The sequence below is a fragment of the Lycorma delicatula genome, chromosome 1, assembly GCF_047948215.1.
Source record: "Lycorma delicatula isolate Av1 chromosome 1, ASM4794821v1, whole genome shotgun sequence".
NCBI classification, from domain to species: Eukaryota; Metazoa; Arthropoda; class Insecta; order Hemiptera; family Fulgoridae; genus Lycorma; species Lycorma delicatula.
Genome location: NC_134455.1, coordinates 220,109,031 through 220,134,558, shown reverse-complemented (window position 1 = coordinate 220,134,558; position 25,528 = coordinate 220,109,031). Strand labels below are relative to the sequence as shown.

The 25,528-nt window shown below is 34.6% G+C and overlaps 1 protein-coding gene across 2 annotated transcripts in view; it reads left to right on the top strand.

The window, feature by feature from the left end:
* LOC142328785 (E3 ubiquitin-protein ligase TM129) overlaps positions 1-25,528 on the top strand; it is a 66,806-nt gene that overhangs the window by 22,200 nt on the left and 19,078 nt on the right. For both annotated transcript variants that reach the window (XM_075372827.1, XM_075372818.1), the window contains exons 3-4: positions 3,689-3,919; positions 8,020-8,173. In XM_075372827.1, coding sequence (XP_075228942.1) covers positions 3,689-3,919; positions 8,020-8,173 — 385 coding nt within the window. The remainder of the gene's footprint in view (positions 1-3,688; positions 3,920-8,019; positions 8,174-25,528) is intronic.

Below are 25,528 nucleotides of genomic sequence, written 5' to 3'. Positions count from 1 at the left end.
AAACATCATTAACCCTAAATATAGGAAAATTCTTATTTGCTGTGACTCGTGTATTGCTCTCCAAGCCTTAAAAAACTTTTATTCCAAACACCCTATCGTCATTGAAATTTACAACGCTGTCGCTGAGTTGAATAATCGCAACACAGAAGTAACTTTTTGCAGGGTCCCTAGCCACGTAGGGATTCCAGGTAATGAACATGCAGATTCTGCTGCCAAAGAAGCATGTAATCAGCCTCCTTTCACCAACCGAATTGCTACCTCTGATTTTATTACTTGTGTAAAACAATCACTGAGAGCGTGGTGGCAAGGTGACTGGACGCCTGCCGTTTTTTGCTCATACAGAAAAACTCGGCGTGAGGAAGTAGTCCTTTGTCGATTGCGGATAAGACACACGAGGATCACACACGATTACCTGATGACAAGAGGACAAGCACCCCTATGCGCACGATGCAACTGCCCCATGACTGTGCACCATATACTCGTGGATTGCATATGTTAGGCGGCGTTGCGTCGTAAATTTAATCTACCCAGAAACATCCGTGGTGTCTAGTGCAATGATAATGAAATTTTAACCCGGTTGTTTTTATTTCTGCGCAGTGCTGGGTTACTGCAAAAAATGTAATATCGTTGCGTATATTTTTTAATGCTGGAAGAGTTTTTTATAAATTTCTTTTTTTTTGAGTTTTTGATTTTTTTATCCGATTAGGAGCCTTTTACACTCCTTATCGGAATTTGTTAAATTTTATATAGTTATTTATTTTATATTTTAAAGACTGTCTGTATATTAGTTGTAAGATTTTAGTAATGTTAGTTTTAAGTTTTATTTCACCTTTTTAATTTTTATTTTTAACCTAGTTTTAATTATATAATTTGTGTTAGTTTTAAGTTTTATTTAATTTTGTTATTTTAGTTTTTAACCTAGTTTTAAGTTTTATATTAGACCCTTTATGGTTTTTAGTTATCCAAGAATGGGCCCTTTACACCCATCTTGGACTTCGTAAAATTCTATTTACTCTTGATTTTATATTAGTTTTTACCTGTGATATTAGTTGTAAGTTTTATTCATCTTTTAGAATAGTTTTTTAAATCCTTTTATTTTTTATATAAAAAAAAAGATTCCGGGCGATGATAACGCGCAAGCATTTTTCGCCCTCAAAAAAAAAAAAAAAAATTATAAATGAATTGCCTTGGTACTAAGGTATATAAAAGTGTGATATAAGATTTACTTAATGCTTTGGACGGTTGCCCGTCATGACAAATTGTAAGTAGACCTCCATAGTCTATTGCACAGACAGAGATTGGACAAGAAGGGTCCATTACTACTCTGAATTACTAATTAATAATACTTTGAAAGGTGGTAACTGACCTAGTTGTTGCATTTGAGTTTTTGTGTTAAAATGAAAACAATTCAAACAATAATTAATGATTGATGAAGTGCTTGTTTTAGCATTTAATATCCAGTATATCTCGTGTAATGAATGATGTGTCAATTGTATACCAGAATGTAAAAGCTCAGCAGTAATAGTAAATTTAGTTATATTTGCCTTTTGAGTGTAGGATAATAGGATATGTTTAGCTTGACAATGTAATAAAGAGTGTTGCCAACTACCTCCCACTCATAATAGTCCTAAGTCATCCAGAAATGGGTCAAGTAAAATGTTTTTACTTTGGTTAGAAATAATTTGAAATTTGATTGTTTTTAAGTTTATTTATTTTATCACTAAAATGTACATGTTGAGACTTTTATGAAGAAGGTTTAGAGACTTTTATGAAGAAGGGATTTAATTCCCTTGTAGTTAAATGACCAGTTATTCGTTCAGAAAGATTTAATTTAAGATTGTGCATAAATTGGAAGCAAAAGCTAAATTTACAAATTAGCTTACATAAAGATGAAAATTGTTGTGTATAGTCAACTAAAACAGTATGTACTAAAGATGTTGATATATTTTTACGTTTTTCTATAAAACATTCCGGATCCTTACTATAATTATTAATATGAGTATTTAGCCAATGAGATGAAAATTGTAAGGGCCAAAGAGACCATGCCACCAAAGCGACATATCAAGTGCCACCAAAGCGACATATCAAGTAATTTACTTTGATTACAACCCCCAGACAATACGTCAGCTGGTTTTTCCAAAGACAATATATAGTGCCATTTAGCTTTTGAGGTACCTCTTTGAATTTCAGTAATTCTATTATTTATAAATACCTTCCAAGCAGACAGGTGCCCATGAATCCAGGACAATGATATTGTTGAATCTGAATACAGATGTATTTCGTCATTATGTATATTCAGAGCATTTATTATCTTCACTAATAAACATGAGAGTAGTAAACAACCAGATAATTCAAGTCTTGGTAGTTTTATTTGCTTTAAAGGATCAAGTCTTCATTTGGAACAAAGTAAATTACATAAAATTGTTTGATTAGAAAATAAAGTTAGGATGTAGATACAACAGCCGTAATACTTTATGGAGGTGTCTGGAAGTTGTGTATTTGGATTGAGTTAACCACAATGCCAATGTTGAATTTAATTGGACGATTTATCTTAATTCAATTAAGTGCAACTGATTGTATAATTTATACTATTGAGATAACATCGTTGTGGGTAATCTCTCATCCCAATTAATTTTAAGTTGCCATAAAGATTGCATAAAATATTTATGATAGAAAACAATAGGACCACTAAGACCTAATGCGTCAAATTCTCCTGCAATAATAGAATAATTCTTTTAGTATAAATTTTTGTAATAATAATTTGAAATGATAATGTATCTGTTCAATAGATTGAGTAATTTGAAATGATAATGTATCTGTAGAATTGTTCCATAAAATACCTAAGGTATGTAACTCATGTTCCTGGCCTAAAGGAATAGAACAATTATGCTTGGGAGTAGCAGTTTTATGATTAATTAGAGAACCATTGATGAAATGGAAAACCATAATGTTGGATTAAATTAGAAACATCAACCTTTAGTTGGATAGCTTCACCTAGATGGTCAGAGCCTGAATTAAACTCAACATAAAAATCATTTCTAATAGCATTGCATGCTAACGGGAAAACTCTTTAGTTTTCATTTGATATTTGAATTAGGTATCTAGTGGCTAAGTATGGAGCAGAAGCAATTCCATATGTTGTAGTTCTAAGAGTAAAATGTTGTAGTTTTTGATCTGGAGATTCACACCACAAAATGCATTGTAAATTAGTGTCATAAGGTATAACTAGTATTTGATGATACATTTTCACTATGTCCGATGTAATGACATAGTTATGAATTCTAAATCTAGTGCTCTAATATCTATTAATATACTCCTTTACACCAGTTAATAATAAGTGAATCCTTTTAATTTAAAAGCTACCGTCACCGGTTAATGAAAAACTTGTTGTTAATTTGTGATTTAATATATTAATTCCCCATCATGAAAACGTGTTGCCAAATGTAGCACAACACAATTGGTGTACTGATAATTTTATTTTGAAATAATTATTTGTTAACCTGGGTTAAAATGCTGATAAAACATAATAATAATGTTCACTTATGTTCATTTCATTTTGTAGAGAGATTGCATATTGCTTTATTATGCTATTGAAAAGATTAAAATTGTTTTTTTAAAATGAGAAAAATTTACTCTTGATTTATGTGTGTAGAAATGGTATTCATAAGTATTATATATATTGTTTTAGAGTTGACAAGATTAATTTACAGTGTAGTACTGTTACTCGTGTAATTGCAACTGACAATTGGATCATCAAGTTGACTCCGTATAAAATATTTATTGCTTATCAGAGTGATGCTACCTTAATTCTCTGCAGTGCAGATACACATGATGTCTCATCATTGGGTACAGGTACAGTACAGTACCTGAATATTGAAGTGAAAACTACTCGAAATGGTGCAGAAAATTTTAATATCAGGTAAATTTTAACAAATGTATATTCTAAGTGATTAATGACAGATTGGACCAAATTTAAACTTTAGTGGGAGATTTTTATGTACATTAAAATTTTTTTAACTAATTTTGTGGTTATGTTCACTGGTGATGCCATCAGTGTAGTCATTACATTGTGGTTCTAACTCAAATTATTCATTAAAAAATGTCAGGAATATATATATATATTTATGATGTCGAAAATTGTCATCAGTTTTAACTGTGTTCATTCACTGTAATGGCAGTCTAACGTATGTTATATAATATTCAAATATGGTAGAAGTCTTTTTTTTATAGATGTGTATAATGTAGGTTATTGTTCATGAAGCTGGACTGTGTGTGTTTAATGTCTAGTTTTTACTATTACATTAATAAATGTAAATTTCAAAATTCAAAGAGTAAGATTTCAAAGATTCTGGTTTGATTATTATAATAGCACAGTCAAAATGTTCAGAATACGATTTTTTAAATAATATAAGGCATTATAATAAGTAGATAGAAATGGATTTGAAGACTGGTATTATTGATTCAAGTAATTTTCTTAGTGGTAATTATGTTGTTTATTTTTAAGAGTTTTTGGTACAATTTAATTGTTTTTTTTTTTATTTGATATATTTTTTTGTAATTTATCACTATGAAAAACTTAGTGTTAGCTATGTTGGTCTCATTTAGTGATAAATTAAATGTGGGTAGCTATTTACCCCCTTACCTTTGACTTGACTAGTGAAGATCAAAGTTGTACAGTTAATTACATAGTTTTTCATATTTTTTTTTTACATAATTTTTGTTTCCTAACATGCGATACATGATTTTAAACTGTTTTTTTTTTTATGCTGAAAACGAATATGAACTCAGAATCTTTCTATCAGCTACCATTTTTGAAAAATGTTTAAATTTTAATTAAAGGATTTTTTCATTTTTCAACGTATAGTTAGCATTTTAAGCTCCTATATTGTATTTTGTTAGCTCATTTTTTATTGTTTAACTTTGTTAACATAATTTGTAAACTATAAATAAACAGTACTAGACAAAGAATTAAATCACATTATAGTCACATGTTATGACATCATATCCAATACTGAAGAGTGAGCCTTCATGGTCAATATTAATCATGTCTGTGCAGATCAAAACATGTAGCTGAAAACACAGCTGTGTTGTTTGTATTATGCACTGGATTTAGGAATGAATTAATTTTGTTAGGTTTTATTGCTGTCTTAAGTTTGTTAACACTGCAGTGTCATAATGCCTCAAAATTGTGTAAATGATGTGGATGCCTTTTTGCTATGTATGTGGTGAGTTAACCGTAAAATAAAGTAGAAAAAACTTTATACCTTTAATTAAAAAAGTATATCATTTGTACTTTCAGTATAAAATTGGTGATCAGGATAAGACGTGGGCTCCTCATATAGCATGCATTAATTTTTCTGCATATTAAAAGGATGGCTGAAAGGTACACAGAAGGCTTTGCCATTTGGTGTACCTATGGTTTGATGTGAACCAAAGGATCATGGAACTTATTGTTACTTTTATTTAACAAGTGTGTCTGGAATTTCTAAAATAACCTAAACATACTGTTAAACATCCTTCATTGCAATCTGCAATCAGGCCTGTACCTCACAATGAAATTATTCCAGTTCCTGAGGCACCTGTGAATGTATGTTTCAAAAGCAACGATGAAGAATCAGGCAGTACTGAAGAAGACAACAATGATTTTGAATGATCTTCCAATAAGCCACATCTTATATCACAAGGTGAATTAAATGACTTGGTTAGGGATTTAAATTTATCAAAAAATCAAGCTGAACTGTTAAGATCAAAACTGCAAGGTTGGAATTTACTTTAAAAAAATACAAAACTTTTGGGCTTTTGAAGTCAACAAAAAGAACTTTCTCAGTACTTCATTGATGAAAATAATTTGGTTTATTGTATAAATATTGATGAGCTTACGTTGCCCTTATGACACGTTCATAAACATGAGGATAGGATTGGTGCCTTTTCATAGATTCGTCCAAGTATAGTTTAAAAGTGGTTCTACTATACAACAGTAACAAATATCCTTCGATACCAATCGCTAATTGTATTAATTTGAAAGAGACATATGATGTGATGAAAGCTGTTCATGAAAAAATAAATTATAAAAACAGCTGGAACTTATTTGGTGATTTGAAAGTAATAGCTATTTTGTTAGGCATGCAGTTAGGCTATACTAAGTACATGTGTTTTCTTTGCGAATAGGACAGTCGAGCTAGAGATAAACATTTTGTTACCAAAGAGTGGAAGAAACAAGACAACTTAACTCCAAATGAGAAAAATATTATTCATGACCCAAAAAAGTATTTTTACCCCCTCTCTATATCAAGCTAGGACTAATGAAAAATTTTGTAAAAGTAATGAAGAAGTAATGACTCCAGGATTTTTGTACATCAGGCAGAAATTTCCGAATGTAAGTGAAGGAAAAATTAAAGAAGGAATATTTGTTGGTCCTCAGATAAGAGAGTTGATCAAAGATGATGTTAAATAATGTAGAAAGGACAGCTTGGGCTTCATTTAAAAACGTTTGCAAAAATTTTCTCGGCAAACAAAAATCCGACAATTACCACGATATTGTTAATCAACTTCTTACTTCACACAGAACTATGGGATGTAATATGTCTTTGAAATTACATTTCCTCCACTGACATCTTTATTTTTTCCCGGACAACCTTGGAGACATAAGTGATGAACACAATGAATGTTTCCTCTAAGACATTTCGGTGATGGAAAGCCGCTATAAAGGAAAATGGAATACTAACATGCTAGCCGATTACTGTTTGACATTAATTCGGGATGTGCCTGAGGCAATTTATAAAAGAAAAGCATCAGCAAAATCATAACACTGGTATGGGCATTCAAAATTATAAATTTTACAGATTTTAACTATATTTTCCCTTAATTTTTTTGAACCGTAATTTATTTAAAACTAAGGGTGAAAGAAAAATTGTATTTATGAATCAGTAATGCATGCAAAAAAGCGATTCAAGAAATGGTATCACACTTAGAAACATTAAAAAAAATTTTTTTTTGTCTACCAGTGTTATTATGTACATATATTTAAAAAGATCCCACAACTTCATGGTCATTTAAGTTAATAGCTGAATTGCCAATATGAAAAATAACCTCAGATCAGCAGTACAGTAATGATTTACAGCTTTTTTTATGAATTATACAGGGTTTCTAAAAAAAAACTATTTAAAAAAAAATTAATAAAAATGTGTTTGACTATTGTTTTTATGGTTGTTTAAATAGTTTGGAAGCAAATTATATTCGGTGACTGTTTATTTACATATATTTAGATGATTATAGGTTTAGTTTTTCATTTCTTAGAGATTGAGTTAAAATTTGTCTAAATTTGTGATTTGTGACATTGAATTAAAATTTGTGACTTCTTTCTTTAAACATTACTCTGTAAATATTATAAATCTCTGTAGTTACTACTTTGTTGTTATCCTTTACAGTGTTTCACAGTTTTTTATTTTATTATTTTACGGAGGGATAGACACACTTGTGATATTAAGTTTTATAAAAGAGATGGCAAGGAATCTGCTGAAGTTTTTTTTTATCACATATTTTTGTACACCACCTAACCCAGTGAAAAGACATAAAGCTTTTAAAAAAGTAATTTTTAGTTACAAAAAAAAAATTGGGACTTTTCATTTAGGAAAAATATTAAAGAAATATTTTTTTATTATTTTAAAAACTTGTTAAAAAACTGAAGAAAATACTGTATGATAACAATGAGAAAAGTGCTGAAGCTTTAGAGCTAAGAACATACATTTTATGGGATATCCTCTTTCAAAATACAGTAGTATATAAAAGAAAGTTTTATCATAGTGCAAAATGTTAGATAAAATTTAAAATTTACATTAGACTACATAATTTTGAATCTCCATTTGAGTTTTCTGTTTTTTAAACATTGTGATAAAATCTACAATTGATTTGTGCCTTGTTGTAAAAAGTATGCTTTTGTTAGTGAGCAAAGAAATAATAAAATTAAAAATTAATTGTTTAGGGATGATGATTAAGGTGTTATTCACTCTTGTCTGACAGATGCAATGCACTCGATTATAAAGATTTAGAGGAAAAGATTCGTAGACCTATAACTGTACTTCAGGACGTTAGATTCCATAGATCACGAATTGATATTTTTTTGGAAGTGTTCAGAGGAGTGGTGGAACAGAATCCACCATTTGTAGCGACTCAGGTATATATTATTTCTTAGTTCAATAATCATAAATTTCTTGTGACATTTGTATTATAAATTTTGTTAGTATATGTGTGTAAAAAGGTTTCTGGTATAACAATTAAATAATAGAACAAAAAAGGAAAAACAATTTTAGCAAGAATAATTTTCATTTTAATAAATTTCTTATTAGAATTTTTTATAGTCATCAATCAGTTGATTGATGTGATGTTTAGATAACTATCTAAATAGTTTTTATTGATAATAAAACTGAGAAAATGTATTTCTCAGTATAAATTTTATTTATAAATCTTCTATTTTCTATGATTAAGGCTATTTTCTGTGATTAATACAAACTTAACATTCTGTTTTGGTGATAGAATGTTTACCAAAGAAAAAGGATAGAGACACTGGCTGGTGAACACCAGCATTGAGAACAGCTCCAAGAATACAGAATATGGTATGTTTTTTACGGGCAGAATTCTGAGAAGGAAACAGTCAGTGCAACTGAACAATTGTCTATCAATTATCTTATACAGTTGTCTGAAATATAAAGAGGTCTATGGCAAAATATTGACAGAAAATTACTGAAATAAAACAGTTAATGAAGATTAAGGAAAGTAGAAGACAATAGAACAATCTTTCTCATGCCTAACTCAGGAAAATCCTCACCTACAAAAAATTACATTTTTCTGTTGTAAATGATAATTCTGATCTTGGCTACTTGTGCACTTCAGTAAATTAACTAGAACACAGCCTAATTGAAAACAACCTACTCGATAATGCAGCAAGCAAAGATGAGGAACTTGAAATGGCTTGGGGAAAAGGGTCTGCCTTACTCAATGAAAACAATATCCTAAAGAAAAGTATTAGACTAGATGCCTAGCTGGCAGTCACAATAAAATAATTAGAAGTCAGGAATAGTAGAGATAAATATGTAGAAAAACTTGAAAATCTATAACACCTACTATCAGCAACATAAAGTACAGCCAGACAAAGAAAAACAGCTTCAAATAGATTACCAAAATATTTTTGAAGAATATGACAGTAAACTAACGAATCTAATAGATGATTATATAAATAAAATAGACCAGAAAGACAAAATTATAAAGACATTAGAAATAAAGATAGATAAGTTAAGTGAAAGTAAATGAAATATCAGTTACAATTGTACTCCAACTGTCAGCACCTTTTCAAAAAAATTTAGAAATAAATAATCTACAAAGAAATATTGCAATACAAACCACAACTGCTACCTCATGACTGAACTACTCACTCCCCTTCTCTATTAATGGAAATTTTGCATCTGAAACAAAAATTAGACCACCAGAAATTACCGATTAAAACCCTATCATAAAATATGTTCTAGCAAACAAACTGACTTAACATCTACTAAAATGTAAAAGAACAATGAAAATTATTTGAAACAAGCTATACTAAGAAATATGCGAATTATTAACAAACATATGTCTACAAATAAGAAGACACTTATGTCTTTCACTAGGTCCCAAAAAGTAAATCAGGGCTGACAGCTCAATTTCCACAATAAATTCTAAACCACAACAAAAAAAGCCTCAGTGTCTTATTGAATCAGATGACGACCAAGCAACAGCTTCATTTAAAACTTTCAGTGAGTGTTTAGTGATTGATTCATTACCAAGAAATCTAGTCAGGAAAAATAAAAGAATAAACAACAAGCTACACTTACTAAAAAATCAGACAGAGATCCATCAATTAATGCAAAATTACTGGGGAGAATGAAATTATATTTTATAAATTAAAATTATTAAATTAAATTGAATTAAATGATTTTATTAAATTGAAATTATATCTTTTATGCTAAAGATATAAATTTTTATATGGATCTTCAGACCAAAAATAATGTCCCTCTCCAGCTTACAGTAAACATTCCTTGAAAAATAACACAAGGCCAATGCAGTAATGATGAAGAATGAAGTGATCATATTGGAAGCTGAGGTACTAGGATGATGAAATGAAAGATACTGGCAAAGTACTACAATACACAATATCAGAAATTTAAATAACAAAAAATCAACAGCCCCAGAAAATGAAGAAAAAAAGGAAGGAGGCAGCAACAATAAAATGTCATTTTTACAAAGAGGCCAAGGGAAGAAGGACAGAAAAAAAATATGAAGACAAAAGATATCTCAATGCAAACCTAACAGTAAGAAAAAAAGTTAGTACTGAGCTAGTCTTGGTTCATCAAAACACTGATGGGTTAAAATACAAGATTAATAGACTATCACACTTTCTAAAAGCTACAGAACCAGATTTGCTCATAATTACAGAATGCAGACTCTCAAAAAAAAATCTTATTAATACTCAAATAGAGGCCATGTAGACTTATTAGCAGGTTTGCCAGGCAACATGATAATAAAGGTGTAGTTGCAGAGATTTTATTAAAAATAGTCTTTAGAATAACTTTAAACTAATAGAAATTAAAATAGCTAACTCTAAACTTTTGTGTGAACTGGCCCTGTTTGAAATAAAACTAAAAAAAGAAACACTCCTCATATTTGGAACATACTGGCTACCAAGCACAATTTGGACAGTGGCATATCAATAATATCAGAAGTACTGTACCGAGCCCTTGGGGTGATTTTACTACTAGAGGATGTAAACGTTGACAACGTAAGCCGAAATCATGACAATATTAAACTTGTGGAAACCTTGCTCAACTGCGATATTATAATACTGAGCACACCACTGAGAAGAGTTGCAAGCATATCACAAATATTTATAGACTGGCTGTGTACAAATTCTGGACAAAATAATACAGAAGTAAAAGTACTCTGCTCAGGTCTATCTGACCATATTGCCCAGATAATTACAGTCCACATAAAAAAGACATGCAAATAAACTATAATGAGAAAAAAGGCACATCAATAAACACATTGGAACACATGAGAGCTGTTCAAAAGAAGAAGATGGCAGGAAAAAAATGCAAAATCTATCAACTTTGCCTATGTCTTTTGGAATACTGTGCAAACTACTTTCAGTGCCACCTGCACATATAAAATTCTCAAAAAGAAAAAATTCTACAAAGAATTTCTGGGACAAGGAAAGTGAGATGTTAAGACATATAATACATCCAGGTACTAGAACAAGAGCAGTACACAGGTAATATAGAAAACAAAAGAGAAAAGTACAGAAAAGAAAAAGGCGTACAACTCAAAGCTGAAAAAACTACGAAGGGATCAAACAGCGACATACAAGTCCAAAACATTGCAGCCCATTGTAAATAGAGAATGGAAGGTGAAATGTCACTCTTTTGGAGAAATTATCCTCCAGGCAGGAAGGGGTGTACTTACAGACCCTGAAGCAGTAGCAAATCATCTAAACATGTATTTTACTAAAACTGTTGACAGGACTTTGAGAGTTGCAAACCAAGGATCCATAACACCAGTTCAACTCTATGACAGGCTTTACCAGCTGCCTACTGCCAGGCATCACCTGCCTACTGCCTACACCTGCAACCCATTACCTTTGAAAAAGTATGAAAAATTATAAACAACCGCAAGCCTAAGACCTCTGCTGGTGTGGACATCTCCATAAAAATGACAAAAACTTACCAAGAAGAAATCATCATGCCACCGACAATCAAACAAATCTTTCAAGCGTAGTCTTTTTCCAATACGAATAAAAATTTCAGAACTATACTGTAAATACAAAAGTGGCCCAACTGCAGATGCACAAATAGCTACTGTCCCATTGCTCTCGTTTCTACCTTCTCTAAAATAATAGAAAAAATAGTTCTGACAAGACCATCTGGAAAACAACAACTTTCTTAATGATCAACAACGACTTCATAAAAGGTAGAAAAACATCAACTGCAATCACCCAGCTTATAGAGTATATCATAGACAAGACAGAAGAAGGATGCAATATTATAAATTTATTCTTGGACCTTAGCAAGACCTTTAACTGCCTGGATCATGGCCTGCTGATAAACAAACTGAGGAGACTTGGAATCACAGGAAGAGCAGCAAACTGGTTTGATGTCAGGAGGCAGCTCGTAGAATCGAAATACCCAGAAAATGAAAAATTACTTAAAGTGCAGTCACAATGCCTACCAGTCAAGAAGAGAGGAGTGCCATAAGACTCTGTACTTGGACTGATTCTCTTTCTCCTCCTCACAAATGACCTACCAGTGATTGGACTACTGGACGAGTCTAAAGAAAAAATAGAATTTTTGGTTAACGGATTACTAAGTTTTTTAAATAAACTTTTTTGTTTTTTGTTTTTTTTTAAACGGAAATTTTGGATTCACATCGAGGATGGATATACAAATAAGTGTTTAAAATTTTGTGAAAATTAGACAATAGGGCAACTGAGTTATTTCTGTTTTTTATAGTGGACATTTCGTGCAAGTGAATACAGGAGAGTGACGTCACTGTATTTAATGTAAATAAGGACTTGGAAAATTTTCACTAATAACAGTGTTTACAGACTTTTATATAGGGGTAACTTTAAACGTTCATATCTTGTTACCTGTTGGTCGTAGACCAAAACTGTTAAGGATCTATAAGATTTGGGTCATTTCCTATCGATTGACCCCCTTATTTTTATTTTATTTTGGGTGACTGTTTTGACCCCCCTTTTTTTGAATGCCCCGTTGGTCCTGGATCAAAACCGTTCAGGATCTATATGAATTGGGTCATTCCCGATTGATTGACCCACCTAATTTTTTTTGATTTTGGGGGACCATTGACCCCCCTTATTTTTGGCTACTCCACGTGTGGGGTATCAAATTAAAAAGAATTACTTGGAGAACACAACTGCTACATAGTTGTTGAGTTTATTTATCATCCATGGTGGATAAAGCAGAACAAAGTTATGCTAGTGGACAGGGATCCTCAGGCCTTCCGCCGCTGAAACCGACTGATCCCAAGGGCAAAAAACGAATTAGACAATCCACCTCTGAAGAAGAGGTCTATACTGGTGGCTTAAGAGGTTACTCTTCGACTAGGAGAAGCGATGATGCGTTACAAACAACATCTGGGAAAAAACATGTTAAATTATATGTATGACCATAGTAAAGAATTAAGAGAAATATACACTGCTTTAAAACATCTGCAGTTGACTACGACTACTCCAGAGACCAGTTCGCAATATACACAGACTGATATACCCCCTGGTGCAGATCAGGAAGACATATTAAGTCTTGAACTAACTGATGAGGAACTTCTGGATATGACCGCTAAGAGATGGTCTACCTGGACAATGTCTAAAGCCAAATTAATTTACCTTGCCTGCAGAGGGCGTTACAGATACCTGTCAATTTATTGATATCACCAAGTCCAAAAGGGCAATGGCAGAGGGCAAGAAGCCTGGAATGATAGCTGTAGACACTTCTGTCATTATGGATGACGAATACGATACTCAGACCAGTAAGTATACTGTTTTCTACGACTCGACAGAGGGCGACAGGGCTGCTGCTGGGTGTATACTAGGCGCGGTCAAGAAGATCTTACTAAGGGCCCCTAATGCGGCGTTGGTACTGCCAAGTGGTCCTATTGGTGTCATGATTAAGAAGATGGTTATCTATCTGTTCAGGACTAGTGAGACGCCTGCATTGATGGTAGCGCCGAAAAACACTGAAGAGAGTAGAACGCGTTCTAGATCCGCTTCTGCTCGGCGATCAACACCTCCTGTGGAGGGCAGCAAAGTGGTGGTTGTCCGGTCACAGGGCAAGTCGTATGCTGATCTACTCCGGACTGTAAAGGATAAGATCTTTAAAGACGAGGCAGGGGAAATCTTGTTCCTTCGCAAGGGTAGAAATGAAGACTTGGAAGTCAGAATTAAAGATCATAAAGATACGGCTCAGTTTACTGCAACATTGAGAGACAGGGCTTCTGACCTTCAAGTGGATTTTCGTACTAAGGGCGACCAACGCGCAGTGGTACACGTTAAAGACATGGAAGAGAGTACCACAGTGCAAGAATTAAGCGAGCCTATTACAGCTGTTATTGGAGTCTTTCAGAATTACCTCATTACGGCAGGCTTATGGAAATACTCGAAATGCGACAGTAATAACCAATCAAAGGGCTGCAACTATGTTAATTTCCAGTAGAATTAAGGTCGGCTGGGTTCACTGCCGGGCTTATATCAGGACTGATAATATGAAGTGTCAAAGATGCTGGGCCGCTGATCACACGAGTACGGTATGTAAGGGCCCGGATAGGTCAACCCTTTGTTACAACTGCGGTCAGAAAGGCCATGTGATAAGAGACTGCAAGGAGGCCACTAAATGCCTTGACTGCAATGGCACGGACCATCGCACGGGAGGAGTGCAGTGTGGACTACCTAAATAATGGCCAAAATAATACTATCTAACGCCAACAGGAGCATTCTTTCCCACGATCTGGTGGGGGAGACTGCGAATGATCTTGAGGTTGACTCTATAGTCTCCACAGAGCCCAACCTGAGAACGGCGGCCAGAAGTGATTGGTGGGCTGACGTGGTTTGGGATGTTGCTATCAGTAATGTCTCCGGCCATCTTGGCTGGCACCTACTTCATAGAGGTGAGGGAATTCTGGCAGTAGCACTTCTGGACTTTGTCCTTATAGCCGGTTACGTAAGTCCAAACATTAATATCGGGGACTTTGCGCAGTACATCAACGATTTGCAGCGAGTCATACAGCGGGCACTTAGTTGACCTATACTCTTAGGCGACTTTAATTGTAAGTCCATTTTAACTGGCAGCTCTTATACCAATGCAAGGGGTCGAATCTTCATTGACATGATGATGACCACAGGGCTGATCTGCCTGAATGACTGCACTTATACCTACGAGGCAAGAGGTCATAGATCAGTGCTGGATCTTATGCTGGTGGACGGCAGATGGAATCCTTCCGTCTTTAGTTGGAGCGTTCTTGAATCTGAAACCGGAAGCGATCACCTAGCAACTTTGCTTGTTATGGAAGGCGCAAGACCTTCAACATCAGCCACTGCACGATTTAGATTTAGTTCAATACAAGTTGAGGTGGTGGTTAACAAGATTGCCAGGACCCTATCTGATGGAAGAATAGTAACGCCGCAAGTCCTTCAAGAATCAATTATTACAGAACTGTCTAGAGTCCCGCAGTTTGGAGGGGGTCGTCACTCAGTATACTGGTGGACGTCTGAAATTGCAGATCAGCAAAGAGTGTTACAATTTTGGCGTAGGAAAAAGCAAAGGCTGCGGCCCGCTGGCGGTGCGCCATATGACCAGGCGAAGGAAAGATTTGTCCAAGCTAGGCGTACTTTGAATCATCTAATAAAGACTAGTAAAAGAAACTGTTGGAAACAGTTGTGTGCTGACTTGGATTCAGACTCGTGGGGACGGGCATACAAAATAGTAATGAAGAGACTAGGACGCTGCTTGCCTGTCCTAGTTACAGAAACGGCCAGACTGCATCTTCATAGCCTCTTCCCTGTTCATGACGAGGGACGTACGGACATAATAAACTGTGAAGCTAAACGCTTTACACAAACCGAGGTCGCTATTGCTGTTTCTGGTCTGAAGGATATAAATGGCCGGTTCCGGATGGAATCCCGGCTGCCCTCCTCAAAGGATTAATGAAAATAATCCCCTGGGAAATCACTGACGTGGCCAATTATGGAGTACAAAACAAGACTTTCCCCGCATGCTGGAAGGAGTCACGGACTGTTTTCCTGCCTAAGAAGTCCGGCAATCAAGAAATCATTAGCTATCGGCCGTTGAGTCTCATCAATAATATGGGAAAGGTTGCCGAGCGCTTGGTAGCGAACAGACTTATCCAAGAATTAGAGTCCAAAGACAGGTTTCATGATAACCAATTTGGGTTCAGGAAACATAGATCCACGCTGCAAGCTCTGGATAAAATTACCAACTGGGTATTGTCTGTCAGATCTGGTACGTGGCGTACCAGAAGAATCCCGTTGCCTATTCTGTTAGATATAAAAAATGCCTTTGGATCGGTCCGGTGGGATACGATTATGGCAGCTCTCACGGACAAACAGATTAGTTCCTATATCAAAAGACAAGTACGGGAATATCTGACTGATAGGTGGACTTTGGTCGAGACGCTCGAAGGTAAATTTAGATATCAGCTTCATGTAGGAGTGCTGCAGGGGTCTGTGTTAGGCCCCTTTCGTTTGGCTAATAGTAATTGATGGAATACTCAGACTGAGATTACCTGAAGGCTCGGAAATAGTTGCTTATGCCGATGATTTGGCTATATTAATTGAAGCCAAAACTGAACGTGACCTTGAAGTTACAGGTAATGAAGTGCTAACATTGGTTAATAACTGGCTCTCGGACCGACAATTATCTCTGTCTTTAGATAAATGCTACTATATTTTTCTGGCTGGAAGAAGGCGACTCAGAGACCTAAATCTCCGCGTGGGCAATCGTAGACTAGACCGTGTGGCAGTAACAAAATATCTTGGTGTCATTATAGACCCAGCTCTAAAGTTTAGTCCTCATCTTGCACAGAAATGTAAAGAGGTCGAGAATACCGCAAAGGCTTTAACAAGATTGTTGGCTGGACATGAAGCTCCACGTGCATCTAGGCGGCGGGTCATTGCCTCAACTTTAACCTCTGTATTATTGTATGCTGCACCTATATGGGAAAAAGCACTTTGTGTTGCAAGAAATGTCGCAAGACTTAGAACTCTGCATAGGCTAGCTCTTATAAACACTTCTGCATACCGCACCATCTCTTACGATGCGGCTTGTGTATTATCATCGGTTCCCCCTATCGAGACCTCTTAGTTAAAGAGCGATCACTTAGGTATCGTGGCATGCCAAAACAAGAAGCCCAAGCCAACATCAGGCGCATATGGCAGGACAGATGGAATCTTTCCACTAAAGCTACCTGGACCAGGAGATTGATACCCGACTTGGGCATGTGGCTTGATAGAGGACATGGGGAGGTTGGTTATTATCTTACTCAAATACTTTCTGGGCATGGTAGCTTCGAATATTATTTACATCGATTCGGTAGAAGACCAGCACCTATTTGCATGTTCTGCCAGGATTCGGATACTGCCGAACATACTCTGTACCACTGTAATAGATGGACTATACATAGATGACATGCAGGGCTGCAGTAATTAAATCCGGAGAATCTGCTTCTTTTTCTCCTGCGATCCACTGACAATTGGAACAAAATGGAGGAGTTTGCCAAGATAGTGCTAAAGGCTAAAGATGATGTAGCCCTTTGAAGAGGCCATTGAGGCCCCGTGGTAACTTAAGTTACCGCGTAGTTTAATATTTTCGTTAAGGCAAGCAGCTATGAGGAGAAGATCATTCCTTCGTTTGGGGATCATAACAACTTGGTAATGAAAAGACCAAGACCCGGTTCCCTCGGCGGGGGCTAGGGATGGCTCTGTCGGGGGGGCTTGAGGCAGGCACATTAAAACAAAAGATCCAACCGGGGAGGCTGACCTGCTGTGCCGGACGTACAGCCGGCGGATGGGGAGGCCCCCTTTGAGTTTAAAGAACACTTTCCTGGGCTGCGCATACTTGAATGGATACCCGGCCCGGGGAAGTAGGGGAAAAAAAAAAGAAAAGTTTTACACAAGGTAACAAGAAAAGAGCCCAACTAAATACCCATACACAAGAGCCTATAATGCAGCCAAAACATACTGCAGTGAAATTGACCTAGTGTTCAGTGAGAAAAATGTGTGCAAGTACTCTACAATCTACAAGGAAAGGCTGAGGAATGACTACCCTGGTATACGCAGCTAAATATCTGGGCTTAACCCTTGGCAGGGTACTAAAAGATTATTAATTCTTTTGATTGTATCTAGCCCAATGGCTCTACTTGGATAGTCTTAAGCAAAAGAAAAGTTAATGGATGCTTATCTGGCACATTTAAATAGTACTGTATGTACAATTAAGTTTTGTCACTAAAAAAGGTCCATTGCCCCTCACATTGTGATCAAAGAGCAAAGGAAACCTATCAGTTAATACAGAATGTAGTGAAATAAAACTGTAGTTCCCTGAGCTATAGTAGAGTTGAAACTCCCAAAAATATAAAACCTTAAAATTTCCTCTAAAGACTCCTCCCAAATCTTACGATGTTAAGAATTTTCAGTTGGTTTCTTACATCCAAGTTAGTTGGGAGGTAAAAAAGATTGGATGTATTTGAAAAATAAATATAAAACAATGGAACATTTGAGGGGTACATTGACAAAGATTGAACATATTTAATTACTTTAGTACCATTAATTTTGTACTTGCAGAAGATACATCTCTGAAAACAAGATAGTTTATCATTAAAAATTGTTTGTATTTTAAACACATACATTATTTTATTTTGTATACAGCATTTTATATTTGATTCACAAGATGCAGATGGGGGCCTTAATGAGTGATAATCTATGTCTGTTTAAGCCAGATAAATTCAGATTCTACCTATATCACATCTGCTATTATTAATATTTCTGTCCTATTTTTATTATACACATTTAGTTTGTTTCTCCCTACAAACTTAATATTTCTAAATTAGATCTGTGTCATTTATTGATCCAGGTTCAGTATCCATACCTATTAGCAGATGATTAATAGGCACAGTGCTCTGGGGCTTCAATTCCTGTTCTTCTTGAGGAGCACACATGGTTGAAACAGTAAGGCAAAATTTTGATTTTTTTTTTTGACTAAGGTACATTCGTATTTCTCTAGTTCATTGATGTATGGACAAGCATTGGTGTCTTCCTTTGTCCTGCTGCCTAACTACATCTTCAGTGGTCTGTTACTATTTACTTATAAGGGTGTAATCACATGCTTCCATTGATCACATACTGTTTATTATATGTACAAGTACATAGATACCAACTGTCATATTCATGAATTATTCAAGAAGTTGGATCATGTAGAAAATAGAGTAGGATATTTACAACAATTTTAAACTAGGAATCTGTTTAACATGAAGATGCAAGAATTCAGATCATGAATGATTTGAATTCTTGCATCACTTTACTCATCATCTATTACTCGATGCTGCTGATAGATTTATTCCAACATTGTCCAGGACAATCTAGTGTCCATTTGTTCTAAGTGTAATGATGACCTTAAGAAGGTATAGCCGAGCAATTATAGCAAGGCATTTGTGGAGGGGAGTAGGGGAGTAGATGTACGGCTGTAAGTAGAGGAAGAAGCATCTTACCAGAACGGCTATGCTATACTAAGAAATTATTGCAAGGCTGTATGAACCAACTGCTTTTTGTCTTAGAATACATCTTATGTTTAATTGGTTGTGTTATTGATTTTTCTGAGAATCTGAATCTTGATAGAATTTGTTGAACAGCATGATGAGGAATGAAAAATAGCATTTTCAAATGACTAATTATTAAACAACTCATTTTCAAAGTACAGGAAGTTTCTCTTTCATAGGACTTTTCAGAGTTAATTAGCATCATCTTCTTCGGTGAAGCACTGTTAGTATTGTTATTAATGTTAATGTACTGCCATTATATTAATGTGTTGTCATTCAGAATAAGTTAATAAGCTCTTTTAAGTATGAAATTAAATAATTATTCTATTTATGTTTTGAAAGTTCATTTAAATTTACTTGTGTTTAATGTTCCTAAAAATTTGTATGTTAAATGAACAAATGGCAACGTATCTCAGATATATTATTCGGTTACAAACTTAAGAGATTTCCTAGCCTTTTTAAGACAGATACTGTTATTACTACTACACAGCACTAAAACAACAATTCTGCTGGTAACCCCATTGAAAAAGATGCTGCTAATTAGTTTAATAATTTCTTTCTGAAGAAAAACTTCTAGCATATTTTAAAGTGAATTGTTTAGTATTTAATAATTCTTGGAAATATTATGCAGAGTATACCTATAGAACTACTCTTAAGTCCTTTTTTGGAAAAAATTAAAATTAATATGTCAGTCAGTTGTAATACATCCCATTTAAGTACTGGCAGACAGTAATATCTCCATGTTTCTCCATACTTCAAATATTTTGGCTGACAGCAAGAACTGTGTAATGTATTTAATGTACATTGTTTTTTTGCTAGACAATTATTTAGTTTACTGAATACTTCATTTTAACTTTTTAAGGGATAAAAATGTAGTTTAATAAACTTTCAACAATACTGCTCCTGGAAATGATAAAGTTTGTCACTATGTAGTCCTACCTTCCAAGTTCTACATTGCAACATTTGTTATATTTTCAAACAGTGTACTTTGTCAATGTCACAAGTTGAGATAGTTTTCATCCCTGTAACTAGAAAAATTAGATTATACACCGGCAAATACTGCCCAATATTCTTAGTATTTTTTTATAAGCCTGATGTACCAGAGACTGGGTAGATATCTTGAATATAACTATCTTATACAATTTCCAGTGAGACAAATCTTCAACAGATCACCTAATTACACCCAAAGCAGCTATAAAATAGAATGCTATGTTCTGTGCCAATGCCTTTCTGTCTTTTTTTAACCTAAAGTAGGCATATGATATAGCTTATTGAATAGGTACATTGAATATTTGGAAGAAGTGGGTAGAGTTGTGCCAGACTATTTGTACACATGGCCAGGCCGGCTGACTGATCGGCAGGCGGTGTAGAGGGGTCTCTCATCCAAAAACATCATGTTGATTGTTAGTACGACTCTTTCACAGTATCTCATTTGAATCATATAAGCAATGATATTCACCACAGTTAATGTATTATTATGTCTATCGTATTATTATTTAGACCAATATTTATCTAAGGATTTGCTGATGCAACAACCAATGTCACCACTCAGTAGCAATGATCAATTATTACAGTTTGGTGACTAATGTTATAACTAATTTTAAACAATCCTCCCCCAAACATCCCTTTATAAAACTACAAACAGATTCCATAAATTAACAGTCTTCAACCAACAATTGCGAATTTGTGTATGATCATAAAATTTTTATGTGGTAATCTTCCTGTAATAAATGAGTTGTGATAGTAATTTTATGCTTACAAACAACTTTATAGTATCGTTAGTAAATTTAATATTTAAGAAGTTTGTGTTTGCACAAAAATTTTAATTTGGACAAAGGTATTCAATTGAAATTGAACATCATTCCTAGACAAGGCAGTGAAATTATTTCCAACGTTAACAAGTTTATGAAGGAAGAAGCAGATAACAAGGCTATGACAATTCGTTTATCAAAAGCTTGAGGAAGAAGTGCTGCAGCATGGGGTGTGTCTAAGTGTGTAGTGACAACAATTAATAGCGAACTGAAAAAAAAAAAACTGATAGTAATGACAACGAAACAAAACATTTTTCTATGCCAGGCAAACAATCAACTTCTAAAAGGCATATCACAGGACTGGATGAGTTCGATAAATGTATGGTAAGATGAACAGTTTATAATTTTCATCTGCAAAAGCATTGCCTTGCTACAGTGAAAATTCTATTACAAGCACTACTAGAGAGTATTAACTTTCAGGGGCAGAAAAGCAGTTTGAAATATATTCTGAAGGATCTTGGTTACAAATAGAGGACTCAAAATAACAGAAAACTATTAATTGAAATGCCAGATGTTTGAGAACAAAAAATTTCTTATCTGAGGGCAATGAAGCATTTCAGAAATCAAGGATGGCCCAAAATTTATCTCGATGAATCATACATATGTAGTAGTCACCTTAAAAATCAATCGTGGTCAGACAATTCCAACAATGATGTCCAACGTCCAGTCTCTAAATGGAACAGATTAATAATTACACTGGTAGTGAAAAAGATTTCATCCCAAATTGGATGTTGGTTATGAATCGGTTAAGTGGACTGTATAATAAAATGACACATTTTGAATGTAACTGACACCGATTGACTTCTTTATTCTGTAGATTGACACTGTTGGTAATTGTATACCATTATACTAAAGAAACTTTGTGACTAAAACATAACCGATCAACGTTATGTCCACTTCACTCAACTCAACTGAGAAAGCAACACACATGAACAAGGGAGTGGGACAACTCCCCACTACACCATACACACAGACACGCATACACATACAGAAAAATATCCAACATGCCCCCCACCATGAAGGTACACCTTCAAAAAATAAAATTAATTGCATGAATGTCAATAATACATAAGACTACGTAATAAAGAAAGTAAGATATGAAAATCATCATGTCACAATAAACTTATTGTTTTGGTAATGGACATATTTTTGAAATTGGTCTTTTTAATGTTCCGGTTAAAGTTTTAAGTATCGCCACATGCACTTTTCCATCGTTCCCAGGATGTACACTGATGTCACGAGCCATTTTCCATTGGGGTGGAGGGAGGTTGTCTTCTTTTTTGATGACCAAATCTAGAGTAGAGTTTTTCCATTTTGATAGTTGCTGAAGATTGTTCAGGTACTCATTGGATCAATGAGACCAGAAGTAGTGCTGCACTTGTTGCTGAATCTGTGTTGCCAGTGATTAAGTCTATTTACAGGTTACAGGAAAAGGTTGTAAATTTAGTTCTGTAATGCTGCTAAAGATATCATCTATTAGGAAATGTGACGGTGTTAGAGGAAGAAGATCGAAGAGTCATCTAATATTGGAGTTAATATTGGAGTCAGTAGAGTGGTAAACTACTACTAGTAGACTGTTAGTACCAGTTACTCTTTTCATGTGACTTTTAACAAGTTTGACTGATGATTCCAGAGTCTGCCAAAGAGTAGAGCACTGGGACGTTGAAAGTGTCATTGAATACCTTCAATGGATTAAACTTCTGCTACACGATTCAACCAATTACACGATCAATTACTATTTGAAAACTTTCAGTTAAGAATAAATTCCACTAGCTGAATCAGTTCTCATTGGGCCCTGACAAAATTTGTTCCGTTGTCGGAATATATTTCAGTAGGTTTGCCCCTTCTTGCGATGAAGCGTTTTAGTGCTGAGATGAAAGAATCTGATGATAAATCTTTAGCCAACTCTAAATGAATGGATTTAGTGCTGAAACAAACAAATAATTATACGTAAATCTTCTGAGCTATGACTCTACACTTTCTGGATAATTTTATCCAAAATGGTCTGAAATAATCAATCCCAGTGCTTACAAATGGTCGAAGACTTTGATTTACACATGATTTGGGTAAATTTCCCATTATCTGGGTGATTACCTAGGGATTTGCTTTGAAACATTTTACACATTGATGAAATATTCTACGAACTAAGTTGTTCCTCCAATAGGCCAATATTTTCATCTAACGTTCAGTAGTGATTGCGGTCCAATATGCAGATTTTTGACATAGACATGTCGAGTTATCAGATCAGTCAAGATGTAATTCTTTGGTAAAATGATGGGGTTCCTTTGGTCAGAATGGAAGGTGGAATTCTGTATACATGCTCCAGTTTAGTATATCATTATCATTGAGATATAAATTAATGGTTTTAGTTGACTTTGTTTTAGATTGATTTCAAGGGTTTTAGATCACTGATTGATTTCCTTGGAGAAGGCATTATGTTGTCGTAATTTCAACATCTTAGTTTCTGCCTGATTCAATTCTTGTACATAAGTGGACCCTTGAGGTGAGAGTTGTGGTTTTGAAAAGTGTTGATAAAACGTGAACAATATGCAATTGCTCTAGTTGCCTTTGTAAAACTTGGAAATTTACTGAAAATTGTATTATCCATCACAGCAGAATGAGAAGAAACTTGAACTCGACGTTCAGGAATTTCGCTGGATATGTTTTCAGGAACATCCCAGTGTGTGTTACCTTCCATCAAACCCTTTGTGCTGTGTCAGTACAATTTGTTAACAAGTTGATGACGCAATAATCCCCTTGATAAGAAGTCAGCTGGATTTTCATTAGAAGGGACGTAGTTCCATGACTCGATGTTAAGCAATGCACGACATAATTCTAACCTTGGTAATGTTACCTTTTTTAACGGAGCTACTCTTGACTTTTATGTAATTAAGTTTTCTGATCTTGTTTGATGCATCAATGGATTTCAGATAAATACATCCACCATATGCAGATTCAGATGCATCCGAAAAACCATGTATTTTAACTTGACAATTTGGTTCTGTCTTGTTTGTGAGGCATCTGGGAATTTCCAGAGTGGCAAGTGACTGAGTGGATTCTTGAAATGAATTCCATTTGTTTAGCAAGTCCTTTGGAATCTCATCAGCCCAAACAACCTTGAAAAACCATAGATTGTGCATATTAAGTTATGCAATGACTACGACAGGCTTGAGTAATCTCAAAGGATAAAATATTTGTCCAATCACAGTTAAGATTGTTCGTTTTTGACTTTCGCTTTCCTTGTGGAATAAGAACTGAAATCCATCCATCACAGGATTCCAAATTAGTCCCAAAGTTTTAACTCTAGGATTTTGATCGATGTTATAATCAGTCTGACATACATCTTCACATGGAATATTGGACACTAGTTCTTGATTATTTGCGCACCACTTTCTGAGGTGAAATCCTCCATGACTAGGGAGATCAATTAGATCTCTCTGAAGTTGTTTTGCTTCTTGAAGTGAAGATACATTTGTCATAAGATCATTAACATAAAAGCTGTCTATCATTCCAAGAGATGCCCTTGGAAATGTTTCGTTTTCATCTAGAGCTAGTTACTTTAATGTCCTTGTTGCTAATAATAATTACGGTGCACTTGAAGTCCCATACATCACGGTTAACAACATATGTTTTTATTCTTCATTGAAGTTTTCACCTCATACAATTAACTGAAGATTTGTTTGAGAAGCATGGATTTCAATTTGCCTTTACATCTTTTCTACATCAGCTGTCATAGCATATACATGAGTGCTGAATCTGATGATAATGCTGATTAAAACTGACTGTACCTTAGGTTCAACAATGGATAAGTTATTTAGTGAAATTCCAGATGTGTCTTACTGGAAGCGTCAAAAACTACTCTTATTTCGTTGTAGATTAATCTTCTTGTACAACACAATGATGTGGAATGTAATATGATTTAGACCCTGCAACTTCTTAATCTGATATTTCTGTCACGTGCTCTAGTTTTTATATTCTCTCATGAAGTTGATGTATTGTAATTTCAATTCAATGTTTGAATTCAGATGTTTCTCAAACAAAAGAAGCCTTTGCACTGCAGGAGTTCTTGATTCACTAAGTTGGTTTATATTACCTTTCAAAGGGATCTTCACACAGTATCTTCCATCCGTAGATCTTGTCATATTATTTTTATACAATTCTTCATAGTTTGCCATTTCCTTTAAATTGTTTTTCAGTAGAGCTGCATTCTACTAATTCCCAAAATTTTTTAATGTTTTCGTTGTTGTGATCTAAAGTGGATAGATTGTATACAGTTGTTAAACTGTTGAACGCTGATTGATCAATATTTTACCAGAAATTATCTAGCCAAATAGGGTATTTTGAAAAGTTGGATTTGATTC